Here is a 13,963-nt window from a genome sequence, read left to right as displayed (position 1 = left end):
TAGGCTTTTAGTTCAGACTTCTTTAAGCACAAGGTAGAAGTTTCTACCCTGAAACACCTTGCTTTTGTATATACCTTTTTTGTTTTTAACTTAATAGCATTGTATCAGGGTAGTCAGTTTAGAGGGTCAACAGAAGAGGTTGGAAAAGGAACACACTCTTAAAACAGAAATAATAGTATTCGCTATTAGACCCTAGAGTTAAAGAGTACAAATACCAGTTTAAGCTGGAAATCAAAGTTTCAAAACAGGAATTTTTAATGAAAAATGCCCTTTTCATTTTACATTTAGGAATGTAAACACATTTACCTGAAGATGGTTAATCCCCATCCTTGTCAATATACACTAGTTTTAATACTATTTTTGATGCTAGTTCTGTGTTAATGTAAAAACTTAAGAACTGCACTCTCAGTACACTTACTGTGGGCTATTAAATCAAAACTTCGTACTTCCTCCTGTCCCCTCCCCCCAAAAGCAAATTACAAAAAAGTTGATGACCTTTGCATCATGTCTTGATTAACATTTTTTAAATGGATAATTTGGAAATTTCCAGTGTACATATTTTCCAGAGTAAGGTTTACAGGACGTATCTTTGTACAGGTTGGAGAGTTTCTCCTTATAAAATTCTATTGCAAATGAGCATTCACAGTATGTCAGAGTCTGTTAATGTTATTACTACTACATATACATCTCAGGTTTGTAAACATTAGACAAATACATAGAACAAAGTACCATGATCCTCTGGTACTGCTGAAAGGAAGATGAGGTAACAATTAATCTCAGCATCCACAGGAGGTCCTGATGGAATAGTTTAAACTGCTGCCAATATTTTTCAGTTTCACCGTTCATGGTTAAGGCTTTCCACTTGATGGTTTGCTAAGGCTGGATTCATTAGCTCTCAATATCCCAACTGCATCTTTAACAGCATGGTATATGACATTCTTCACCTAGAAGGAAAACAAGAAGTTAACCACTTTAAAGAGGCAAAGCTAAAGCACTTATCTAGTCAGTCTCGAAGATTTTACATTTAGCCTCTTGTAGAGTGAAAAAGTTTTGACTTTGACTTTTTCCAAAATAAGCAGCATCCATGAACTCCAACCATGTTTAAGGCTGTACATTCAAGTTTCAACAATTAACTGAAGGTTGGTGTAGCCTGAATAAAGTCCATTCTGCTTACTTCTGTATGTGGCTATGTATTGGTGTGTGCAATTAGATGAGGTATGGCATCAGGTATAAGTGGCTACTTGAGATATTTTCCTAAGTATCAAACAATGACTAGATGATTCATGTTAATAACTGTTCTATATTTTGGCTCACTTAGTTATGTATGGTACTGAACTGAATCTGCACGTGAACCCAATGGTGTATTGTAGGTATGGCCAGAGTTAAGGCTGCATAGTACTTGTTCAGTATGAGGACGGAGATATACAGGACATGGATGGTGGAGGGGGAACAGTTGAGACTGAGATGGCAACTGATGAAAGGAATGTAGGTGCGGTTGAATCTATCAATGCTGTATGTCCTCTTCCAGAGCCCCCAGGTCTCTCCCCTGACAGTTTCATTGGCTAATCTCAGTGTGACTCCATTAGGTTATTTCAAACTAGAGAAATAACTGTCATTTTTAAAAGTTCAAGACTGGCTTATGATCGTATCACAAAATATGAGTTTGGTGAGAGAAGTTTGGAATTAGGGGAGACTATAGTTCTTCAGCTCCATGAAACCAAAGAAATGAGGAAGACAGGGCAAAATTTTAAAAAGCTTCCTCCACAAAACTTATACAGAAAATTCAATTACTTCTGAAGAGTTATTCTTCAGAATTTGATTTAAAAATCAATTAAAACCATTCTGTTAACATGCATTAAGTCAGGGGTGGGCAAACTTTTTGGCCCAGGGGCCACATCTGGGTATGGAAATTGTATGGTGGGCCACGAATGCTCATGAAATTGTGGGTTGGGGTGCGGAAGGGGGTGAGGGCTCCAGCTGGGGGTGTGGGCTCTGGGCTGAGGCTAGAAAAAAAAAGTTCAGGGTGCAGGAGGGAGGTACAGGTTCTGGGGGTGCAGGAGGGTGCTCTGGACTGGGACCAAGGGGTTCAGAGGGTGGGAGGGGCATCAGGGCTGGGGCCCAGGAGGAGGTCAAGGATGCAGGATCTGCAGGCCGTTTACCTCAAGCGGCTCCCAGAAGCCGCAGCAGGCCTCCGCATAGGAGCCCGAGGGGGGACGCCACCCCTGCAGCTCGCATTGGCTGTGGTTCCTGGCCAATGGGAGCTGCGGGGGCGGTGTTTGGGGCGGGAACAGCATGCAGAGCCTCCTGGCTGCCCCTAAGCGTAGGAGCCAGATGGGGGACATGCTGCTGCTTCCGGGAGCCGCGTGGAGCAAGGCAAGCCCCCAACCCCGCTCTCCAGCTGGAGCTTGAGGGCTGGATTAAAATGTCTGGAGGGCCGGATGCGGCCCCCGGGCCATAGTTTGCCCACCCCTGCATTAAGTGCAACTCAACGTAACATTAATATGCAGTTGCTATTAAACCCAACATATGTAGTTTAAATTTTTTTTTTTTTTTTTTAATATAAAACTAAAAATTGATAAATTACCTGCAGTTTATCTTCATGGTTCGTATGTGTATGCGACAGATATCTGAATTCCTGAGTGAGCCAAAAGCAATGTTTGACATGCTCCGGAGAAACAAAATCTTCTGCTACTTTAATACAACTGTATAAGTTATGAACCTGAGGAGAGAACAAAGGTATCAGTCACATATCTAGAAGTCTAAAATTATCAAGTCAATAATAGTGTCATTGGTTCTTGCCTGATGCGGTGCTCCTGCTGGAATGAAAACTACATCTCCTAGAAACTGCACGATAGCCCAGCCTTGAACTCCATATTCTTGATGAAGACGTTTCCTTAAAGATCTGTCCAAGTACCAACTCTGATCATGAATTGGATCATGATCGATGGGGTTCTCTTGACCTTGTTCTTCTGAGACCTGAACAAATAGTCACAATACGATAGTGACTATCCAAAAAGATGTCAAATACTGTATCAATGTGCACTTCTTGTATTTGACAGAAAGTCAGACCATTAAGTAGTTGACCTGTGTATCTGTGTTCAACTACAGTACTAGCTATAAAAACAAGGAGTTCGGTGGTACCTTAAAGACTAACAGATTGGGGCATAAGCTTTTGGGCATACGTTTTTTACCCACGAAAGCTTATGCCCAAATAAATCTGTTAGTCTTTAAGGTGCCACCGGACTCCTTGTTGTTTTTGTGGATACAGATTAACACAGCTACCCCCTGATACTTGAGTACTAGCTATAAACACTAATGAAAATGGAAGTTTCATCCTCCAGTACTTTAAGAGCTCTAAAGGTTATTACGACAGTCTGTTTAATAATACAGAAGATTTGGTATTCTTATGGTGCTTTGAAAGCATTTGCTAATGATCTTTACTACACTTCTGTGACAAGGACAAGTATCTCATTTACAGAGAGCCCCTCTGCGTCCTTCATGTGACTTGCCCAAGGCCATAGAGGGAACCAGTGTAGCAATGGGATTAGAGGTTTTGTTCTAGAAAATAAGATATGATATGTACTATAATCTACCTCTTTGGTCTTCTCATACAAATATTTAAGGTAGAGCTATGTACTGTTTTGTAAGGTCATCTGAAATGAAGTGGAAGTATTAACTTCCCAGGTAGAAGCAGTGTACTTATTTGCCATTAACATCCCTTAAACCTAGCTGGCGTACTAGGCCTCTCTGATCCCTACCAATAAGCCTGTCAGAGATCCCCACATTCACATCTCTTATGAATAAGACAGTGTGTAGGTTTATCAGCAGTTTATTTCTCCAAGAGAACAGCCCAGAACCATCATCAGAATTTGGAAGTTTCACTCTTCCAAGGTCTTTTTCACCAAGACATAATACTTTCCAATCATTTGGCTGACTCAACCACCTCCCTTTTAAAAGCTTTGCATCTGGTTTACTTTTGTTCCCATTACCAAACAGGACTACACCTGGAATTGAGCCCACTAATTAAGCCGTCTTGCAAGACCTACACAAAGTCCTGATAGGCAGAAACAAAGTTCTTCAGTCTGCATAATTTAATTATCCCTTCCAGTGTTAATACCTCACCCACCCCACGTCTCTGTTGGTGAGAGATAAGCTTTCGAGCTTACACAATGCTCTTCTTCAGCTATGGGAAACGCAGAGCAGGTCTACACTACAAACTTGCAGTTGTGCCGCTATAGCTTCTGGTGAAGATGCTCTAACTGCTCTCCTGTCGGCTCAACTCCACCTCCACAAGAGGCGATAGCTATGTCGGTGGGAGAAGCTCTCCCACCAACATAGCACTTTCAACATGTGGGGTTAAGGTCAGTATAACTACATCGCTCAGGGGTGTGGATTTTTCACACCCTTGAGCAACGTAGTTATGCCAAAATAAGTGTGTAGTGTAGACCTGGCCTCACCCAGTGTTGAAGCTTAATACAAGGCAGAACAGATTGTTTAATGTAAGTAGTTAACATATTTCAAGGGACAATTCAAGGTGAAGTGGCACGTTAACACCTCTCCAGTCATAGGGAGAAACAGGGGGGTTGTTAGTGGGTTATAGATTGTTGTAATAAGCCATAAATCCAGTCGATTTTTAGTGTCCAGCAAAGTTATGGCTTATCTTTTGCAAGTGTTGTGGGGGTTTGGATGAGGACTGATAAGTCACATATAGTGATCGCTTGGAGAGGGCGGGAGGAGTGTTCATCCACAAGTGAGAGGGTGTTTTTGTGTTTTGTTTTCCTGTGGGAGTTCATTTAAGAGCATAGTTACTGTCTGGTTTCACCCACATAGTTGCTACTGGGACATTTAGTTCACTGGATGAGGTACACCCTGTGTTGGGATAGGCATGTGCAGGACCCATGGAGCTTGAAAGGTGGGTTGTGGGGGGCGGAGGGTGGGTTGATCATTGTAGCAGTGGAGATGTGTGTGTAGGTTTTGCATCTGTTGTTCTGGCAGGGTCTGGGACTGACACAGCTACAAAATGCCCCTCCCTCCAGTTTTAATCCTTTACACATCAGCTAACAGCAGACTTAAAAGCTGACCAGTTTTTAAGATTCTTAAAGGTTATAATATATTCAAGCCACACTGTAGTAGTCAGGAGGGTGGAGCCTGGCTACTGAAATTCTTGCCTAGAGTGTCAGTTTAAGATCATATCTCCATCCTCACACAATGCCATAAATTCAGGATCCACTGAAAACACGGTTTAACAAAACAAAAACACACAAAACACTCAGATTTCCTTTATCTTACCTCCTGGGCTAGTTTCTACTCTCCCCTCTGACCCCACTGCTCATCTACCACCAGATTCTTCTAACTCATCACACAATCTGGCCATTCTTGGTGCAAGAGCCCCTGCAGCACATGCCACATGAAATGAACTTTAGACTAAGGCCAGAAAGGAAAATTGTGATCTAGTTTAACCTTCTGCATAACAGGCTATAGGACTTCCCTGAATCAATTACTGATTCAGCTGTGGGTGAACTACAGCATCTCTTTGGATATAATTCTACGTCTTGATTTTAAAATTCCCAGTAATCAATAATCCACTATAACCCTCAGTTACGTTGTTCCAAAGGTTAATTACTAGATTTTGGAAAAATTCTGTTGAAGCAGTTTTTCATCAGAATTTGATGCTTTTAGCAAAATCCAGCTATTTTGCAGAGAAAAAAAAGTTTGATTATGAAGTTTTACAGAACCTGCCTACATTCCTGCAAGCTCACCTGTCCTGCTCCCTGGCAACCTGCCTTATAGACTGCCTTGGAGTTGGAGACACCAGGGCTCTCAGCAGGTTGGCTGCCTCAGAGCCAAGGCTCCATTCCCTCTTGCAGAAAATTTCCAGGCGTTTGTTTTGTGTTCCAAATTGAAACTAAACCAAAATTTCAATTTCAAAATATCAAAAAATTCTCCATGAAAGGGAGTTCTCTGCCCAGTTCTATTAGTTACTCTCAGTTAAAATTTGCATTTCTTTTTAACCTTAGTTTTGTCTGGCTTCCACTTCCAGCCATTGGATCTTGTTAGAGTTTTGTCAGATTGAAGAGCTCTCTATCACCACATTTCTGTTCCCCATGTGTAAGTTTGTTTCTAAGCATAACATTAACCTACCTTTTTAAGGAATTCCCGGATCTTCTCTGTATCTTTAGCAGCATAAATGTGCCATAGAGCTCCAGGTTTCTCTCGACTGTCTATAAAACGCTTAATTGTCAACTCATCAGAATCACCATCTTGTATAGTTTTAAGCACTTCTGTTACAGAACAAAGAGTGAATGCATAATTAACTGAAGGGCTTTGCCTCTGAGTACACACGGCTGATCTCAATGAGCAAATGTTTTACCTTCTTCTTGATTGACCTGCCCTTTTGGTATGCCCACATAAACCATAACATTAGCTGCATCAGACACATCTAAATGGAGGTTTGTTGTGCCATACTTTCTATCGTCTGGTGTAATTAAACCTGGAAAATTTAAATATATGCAACATATTTATAAGCCAATAAAGAAAAATGCACTTTCAGAAGCAATTGTATTTGAAAAGCAATGTTTACAATGTTTGTTAATGTGATTACAGTATCAAACTGTTTTTCAGAGATACAGAATCCAAGGCCGGCCTCACTATCAACTTACAAATTGTAAAAAAATACATTTTCAAAATAGGCTTCTGGCCTAACACGCTGTTTGCCTTCATGCCTAACATGGCTAACATGTACAGAAGCCATGCTCAAGACTTACTAGTACAGGGTTTCTATAGCCATGTAGCCCAGTATGAGTCTCAGAAACAACCCAGTTCCTATGAAGTATGGCGGCTATACTAACAACCCCCATAACGAAAAATTTGTCAAGCATGGCTCTGAAAGAACCATGTCTGAGAGCTGTTTTAAACACACGTCGAGGAAAGAAGGGCTCAGGGAGAGATTAAAAAGGGAGGCTATGGCTGAGAGGAAAAAAGAGTTCCAAAAAGATTGGGCAGAAGTAGTGGGCACACGTAGGACAAGCAAATATCCATGGAGAGGTGGAATAAAGTAACAAAGAGAACAGGCAGATGTGTCGTTAAAAGGACAGTGGAATGAATGCACAGAAGTTCTTGAGAACTAAGGATAAAAGTGACTACTTACATACAAACCAAGAGATCAACTGATGGATATTGACAGTAACTCATCTGAGCAATTCTAGTTCTTACAAAAGGGAACCAAGATCAAACACCTAATTTGGATTGACAGAACGACTAATCTGATTGTCTGTGATTACAGGTCTGTACTTAATTCTGAATTTAACATTTACTGGAATATATGGAAAGTATGAGCTACAAAATTAACAGGATTACTTACCATATGCATTGTACATTTTAGGACCTAAATCTGGTCGAACAAAATAGTTGGGAAGTCTGGAGGCAAGGTTGAGTTTACCATCTCTTCTAGTGTACTCTGGCAATGGAATGTTATTCATCAGGTCATCAAACCTATGGTAATACAACTCCATTAATATCAGGCAACAGTATAAAATATTTTAGGGACAGATTTATTAAAATTACTACAACCAACATTATTTTCTTTCCCAGCCAAGGGGTATAATTCTTTCATCAATGCACTCATTAAATCTAAATGGGAAAACAGGAGAACAAACAGCTAGATAAGACATAGGAACGCAGTAGATATGTGAAGTTTAAGATATATTAGTAATTATACTAATGTACTCAACACTGAAGCCCCTAATGTCAAGTAATTGGCCAATTATCTCTATTGTCATTAAGTACAATATGCAAATTAGGCAAGGCATGGATTAAATTTGGTCCAGAATTTAAACTTGGCAAAAATGTACACTTTGACAGAACCTAAAAACTAAGAGAAGTGTTATGGATTTTTTCTTTTTTGAAGTCTAAACTTTATCAATCAGCAGCAAAGGGTTAATTTAGATGCAAATACAACCTATTGTATATTCATGAGCATCTATAGCAAAGCTTATTTCTCAGACACTCAACCATGCTGAGCATCTCACAGAAACAGATGTAGTTTATGCATAAACGACAGTCACTGCTCAGAGTTGAATCAGGTGTTTCAGAGGCCAATAGCATTTGTGATTTCTGTGATGTCTTTGGTGCATCAACCATGCAAGGAATAGTTTTTTCAAAAGTTCATACCGAGATGGCATCATGTCTCGGAAGTCTTCTCCCGGAGGCCAGTCCTTAAGCTTCAACACCATTGGCTCCCTTCCTTCTGTTTTAAGGCGGCCTATGATTAAGAGTTTACAGGTATTAGTTTCTTGTAACTTGTACTTTTTATAATGGAAAACCCATCCAAAGGTATCTGGTCTCACACATTACAAGCACACTGTAGCCACAAACATTTATGCAAAACCAGGGCCCTGTTTTTTCCTATGACACTGTTGTCTGGAAAATTCCTTGACTTGTGTCCCAGAAAAAGCAGTTTCTTACAATAGCAACTGGTTCTTCCAGAAATTGGGTGTGTCCTCCCTATCCATCCAATCCCAGCTGCAATTTAATTTCAGGAATCTTCAGGAAATCAGTGGCTATTGTGTCCTCTCAGCAACCTCTCCTAGCATCAGACACTTTGAACAGAGGTTAGAAATGTACTGTCCAGCTCCCATTGCTTAAGTTTCTTCCCCCAAGTGCCACAGTTTTAAGAGAATCTAACTCTGCAGATGATGGGGGAGGTGGATAGATTCTGCATTTTCACATTAAGAACCACAACAACTATGGGAATTAAATGTTCTTTCTTTGAAGTGGCCTCTGTTTCCACTTGTGGGAACCTAGCAAGCAGCACAATTCTTTTCTGATGAGTTCTAGTTTAATCAAGTAATGCACAACTGTCCTCGCAAAGCAACCCTCAGCTCTAGATGAGAGAGAGAGAGAGACAGACAGAGAGCCCTGCGGATTTTCATGATGGAGACATTATGTAGATAGACCACTGATGAAACCTGAATTCTAGTAGAGCAGGGGTGGGCAAACTACGGCCAGTGGGCTGCATCCGACCCTTGAGTTCCTGCTGGGGAGCAGGGTGTGGTCTGCGCAGCTTCCAGAAACGGCGGCATATCCCCCCTCCAGCTCCTATGCAAAGGGGGAGCCAGGGGGCTCTTCTCCGCATGCTGCTCCCGTCCCAAGCGCCGCCCACACAGCTCCCAGTGGCCAGGAACCACAGCCAATGGGAGATGCAAGGGCAGCGCCTGCAGACGGGGCAGCGCACAGGAGAGCCGAGTGGCCATGCCTCGGTGTAGGAGGCAGAGGGGGAACATGCTGCTGCTTCCGAGAGCTGCTTGAGGTAAGCATCATCCGGAGCCTGCACCTGTGCCCCAAACTGCTGCCCCAGCCCAGAGCCCCCTCCCGCCCTCTGAACCCCTCTGTCCCAGCCCGGAACACCCTCCCCCCGCTGCTCTCCCCCCCCCCACCCCTGCTGCCCCAGCCCAGAGCCCCCTTCCGCACCATGAACTCATTTCTGGCCCCACCCTGGAGCCTGCACCCCCAGCCAGAATCCTAAACCCCTCCTGCACCCCAATTTCATGATCATTCATGGCCCGCCATACAATTTCTATACCCAGAAGTGGCCCTCGGGCCAAAAAAGTTTGCCCACCCCAGTAGTAGAGCAAACTAACCAGTGTTTAACAATGTCCAGCCTACAGCCCAATGCACTTTAGATGTACTGAGTGGAAATGCATTCCCTTTACACTGATTAAGGGCTACTAAAAACATAGATGGCTTTCTAAATTGCTTTAGTCCTATTCAAACAGCAAAAGCAGAAGACCCTTGCACCCTCAAACATCTACTGTATAAGTCTAGTTTCCCACAAGTGAGAAGGAGGTTTTAGGAAGTACACCTGGAGAGGATAGTCAAATTCATGAGGAATTCAAGACACCACTTCTGGTATCAATTCAAGATGAGGCCACAGGACAACTTAATCACTACGGAATACTGAAAAATTAGAAGTTAGAAGTCCAAGACAAGCTTTATTTAATGGCTCACAGAAGTAATTCCAGTTAGAAGTGCAACATGTGGAATAAAAAGAGTTCTCTAGGGGTTCAAAAAGCCAATTCAACCATCCTGTTAGCATCAACATTTATATTTTAATCATCCAGATTCCATTCAACTGGTAAAGCAGTTGAAGGATGTAAATTAGGCTATGGGAGTACTCAAACTTCATCGAAGTGTTCCCCCAAAGACCTTCTCTCTGCCAGAGAGAGAGAGAAAAAAAAAAGGACGCTGAAGAAAGAGCCCTCAAAAAGGAAATTTTGAAGAAATATCTTCCTCTTAGTATGGAGGACTAGGAACAAGGTCAGTGCATTTCACAAGGTGCATCTGTAAAGAGCACTGACACGCATGCTACACTGGAGCATGGGGAAGATGAACCATTTGTCAAACTCTGAAACTTGGAACTTTTCCAAGCCAGACAGAACGGCATATTCCCCTTACAGAGGCATCAAAGATAAACAAGTCTGACATTCTGGAGTAAAGCAAGCAATAAGAATGGAAAGCAGGATATTTTCTTCCGTTTGCCATATTTCTTAGTATCCATTAGGCAAAACAATAGAATATAAGTGACTTCACATTGCATACTTGGAATATCTTCAAATCCATCCCAGAAGTCTCCTACTGTAGCTCCTGTGATAATTTCATTGGTTCTACAATTGACCAGATCTACTTCCTGTTGGCCGAACTCCTTCCTGAAGGATTCTGGTTTCCAAAGCTCTGCATTTAGTTTGTGATGCACTCCAGACACCATCACAGGCTAAAAGACATATGAATTAGAGAAAATTAATGCCTCTTTAATACAGAATATTTTAAGATTTAATAAGCATTTCTGCAGGGCCTCATCATACAGGAATTATAATGGCAATAGAGATTATACCAAATTTAGTAAGAAAAAAATTGAAAATATTTTTTAAAATAACTATACCTTTTCTCTAACATCTTATTTATAGTGTTGCTGAGGATATGGGTACCTCGTGAAGATATACTTAGTAGAATTTACAATGCCTTTCCATTATTTCAGCTGCCATGCTAGATTTACGTAGTCTGTACATGTTATAAAAGCTGCTTTGTAGTTTGAAATCTTATCCATACTTGAGGGAAATAAAGGAGGAACCAGTAGCCACAAAACTGCTAATTCATTCATATGCTGTACTTTCAGAAGTTAAGTTGTAGTTTCTAAAGCTTACAAAAACTTCAAGTGTATTAAGTTGCCTGGAAAACAGAAGTAGTAAATCTTTCACGCAAATTTTAACTCTCAACCAGAAAAAGTATGTTCTGTTAGAAGACCAAAAAAAAAAAAAAAGTTGGCCACAAGACAGCGACAGAGATCATTGCTGCTAAGTGAGCGGTTTTTCATAAGTGACTCTGGGTGTCAACTCCCAGACTTATGAACCGGACATGATGGGTATTAAAGGTGAGTAATCCACTTCCCAATAAAGGTTTATATATAGTTTTAGAGACAACTTTGCTGTCCTGTCTTTGTAAATCAAACAAGTTATGATGGACAGCCTCCATCTGGTACAAGAAAGCCAGAGTCACAACAGGAGCCACCAATATATCCCAGCAAGAGGTATTAAAATGCACAGAAGTAGTATTTTATACAGTTTATCCTCTTCTATGCAAGGAGCTCAGCACTAACGAACTCACTCAACACTCAGGTAAGGGAAGCAATTATGGATAATCATTTCCCTCTAAACAGATAATGAAACGAAAGCAAAGAAATTTTGACACCTCATCATTTGTCAGTGGCAATGCTAAAAAAAGTCTGAAGTCCAGTCCCACCCTGCTTTAACCACTAGACAATAGTCCATGCTCTCTGGCACAGTAGCATGCCATACATTGCACTACTAACTGGAAATTATAATCAATCTCAGAACCAAGGCTGAATGTCCAGCTGTATGCTCTGCCACTAGAGAACATCCATTCTATATTTAGAAAATCCTTTCTGTTGACTAGTGCTCAGATACCACAACTATAAGGGCCATTTAAAAAAAAAAAAAAAAAATCTACATAGTCTGTATTAGCCCACTAAGGATAATGTGAGTGTGCAGGAAACAAACAAAACATCTTGAGGAAAATACCTGTCCCTGCTTCCAGCATTCTCTAAAGACATTCCAGTTACTCGCATTGTTGGGATCCTGAAGACACAGCAAGCGGTTATCACATAACCAATAGTGAGGTGTATCAAAACCCAATATAGTAGGCTTTATAGTTAATCCTTGAGGTTTCTTAGGCAAATCTGTGAGAGTTCTACTTTGCACCAACGATGCAAAAATGTCATCAAGGATTTTGGGAGTGCTCTTGAGCCCACTTTCTGTCTGAATTGAAGAGGGAGAAGAGAAAGTGAATGTTAATATATGCTTTTGTTGCAGTCATATGTCAAGATGCCATTGTTCTGCAGAGATTTTAATAAGTCATGCAACATTCCTACTACATATTTTTGCCACCAACTGCTTCCTTTTCACTTCAGCCCACGTTTATATTATGTAGGCATAATAGTCTCCTTATAGTTTATGCTTAATTATGTAAGTGACATAGCTTTATACTAAAATACTGTAGAAAGACTTGCTGTTATTTATACCTGTGCAAACCCATTGAAGAAGATGGAGCGTGGCTCCTAGTTAGGATTATATTTAAAGTTAGTGATCTGAAATCAGTGAGATTGCATTTCTGAAACCCAGTTTAAATATTTCCCCCATTATTTCAAAATTAGTTACAGACGGGGTTTAATTCACACCTGGAGGGACAGGGTGAAGTAATTTGCAAACTATGCATCTGAAAGAAAAAAAATAAGTCACTTGATGGAGAACGCAGCTTTAAACTCTAGCTGGGGGTCGTTTCAGAGCCCTCCTGGAGGCTACCAGGGAAGTGCATCTGCTGGATGCTCTGGCTCTATCCTTCCAGGTGTATGGGCTGCAGCAGACACAGCAAGGGTAGCTGGCAAGCTTATGCTGTTGTGGCACTACTCTATGTAGGCTATAACTAGGCACCTCCATATGGATGCCTCTGATGAAAGCCAGACAATGTATTTTTGATGGCCTTCCCCAGCAAAATATTTTTGATGGTTATGTATTTAATTTGGCACATGCCTGGTGAAATGGTTCCTATTCACTATACACTTCCAGCACAGTTTGGCTTTAAAACCACAATAAGGAAGAAGCACTGCAAAAATCCTCATATACCTTTCCTCCAGAAGAGTTCAGCAGATTCCTCAAGAAACCTGTGTTGTTGTTGCTCACAGGTGTTAGTATTGCACTGTTGAAAGTCTGCAGGGCTGTAGGGGGTTTAGTGAAAGTGGGAAGGGTCTGAAGAGGTTTGTTTTCATTCTTTAAAGTGGACGCGAGGAGTTTATCTGAAACGGAGAGGTAAAACTCCACTGAAACTGAACCAAGGCAGGTATATTCTGGAGTTTGAAGCACAGTTTTATATCAATTAAAAAAAAATTACTTGTTAATATGGCCAATATATTCCATTTTAAACCATCTTCGAGTCACACTACATTTCAACTATATTCATTAAAAAAATACTATTCCTTTTTGGAAGAGACATTTTCCCCCTTATGTAGTTTTGAATTTAAAAACAGATAGACAAAACTCTGTGGGTGAAATGTAAACAAGTCCAGTATAAAACAAATATTTTGCTCATTGCCAATTTAAGAAGATCATTAGACTCTTCAGACTTGCCTAATGTCTTAAAGTATCTGAAACTGTGCACTTCCTCTTCCATTTCCTTTTGGGAGCAGGAGGGAATCTGTTCTCTTCCCCAAACTAGCACCATACCTGAATTGACAAATTATTACTTATTCCTCAGAAGTCTTCATTACTTCCTTCCACTGTATTGCTGCAGAGTACTACAGTCTAGCGAGTGAATTTTCACGAGTACCTAAGCAAGTTAGGTACCTAGTGTGCTTAGGCAGTTTTGAAAAATCCAGTGTCATGGGTGAAGTTTTCAA

At 41.0% G+C, this 13,963-nt stretch overlaps 1 protein-coding gene across 4 annotated transcripts in view; it reads right to left on the bottom strand.

Moving 5' to 3' along the window:
• Window positions 1-231: 231 nt before the first annotated feature.
• KDM3A (lysine demethylase 3A) overlaps window positions 232-13,963 on the bottom strand; it is a 46,697-nt gene continuing 32,965 nt past the window's right edge. For 2 of the 4 annotated variants that reach the window (XM_007063710.4, XM_027826174.3), the window contains 10 exons: window positions 13,194-13,363; window positions 12,093-12,329; window positions 10,597-10,768; window positions 8,170-8,260; window positions 7,361-7,491; window positions 6,371-6,490; window positions 6,142-6,281; window positions 2,800-2,976; window positions 2,585-2,719; window positions 232-944 (listed from right to left, as the gene is read on the bottom strand). In XM_007063710.4, the coding sequence (XP_007063772.2) occupies window positions 849-944; window positions 2,585-2,719; window positions 2,800-2,976; window positions 6,142-6,281; window positions 6,371-6,490; window positions 7,361-7,491; window positions 8,170-8,260; window positions 10,597-10,768; window positions 12,093-12,329; window positions 13,194-13,363 (1,469 nt within the window). In that variant the 3' untranslated portion in view covers window positions 232-848. Of the gene's footprint in view, window positions 945-2,584; window positions 2,720-2,799; window positions 3,006-6,141; window positions 6,282-6,370; window positions 6,491-7,360; window positions 7,492-8,169; window positions 8,261-10,596; window positions 10,769-12,092; window positions 12,330-13,193; window positions 13,364-13,963 lie in introns of those variants that run through there. The other 2 variants (XM_037898295.2, XR_005225259.2) reach the window with 2 other exon arrangements.

The sequence above is a fragment of the Chelonia mydas genome, chromosome 4, assembly GCF_015237465.2.
Source record: "Chelonia mydas isolate rCheMyd1 chromosome 4, rCheMyd1.pri.v2, whole genome shotgun sequence".
Lineage (NCBI taxonomy): Eukaryota > Metazoa > Chordata > Testudines > Cheloniidae > Chelonia > Chelonia mydas.
Note: the sequence above shows the minus strand (reverse complement) of the source record. Positions and strands in the feature narration are given on the sequence as shown.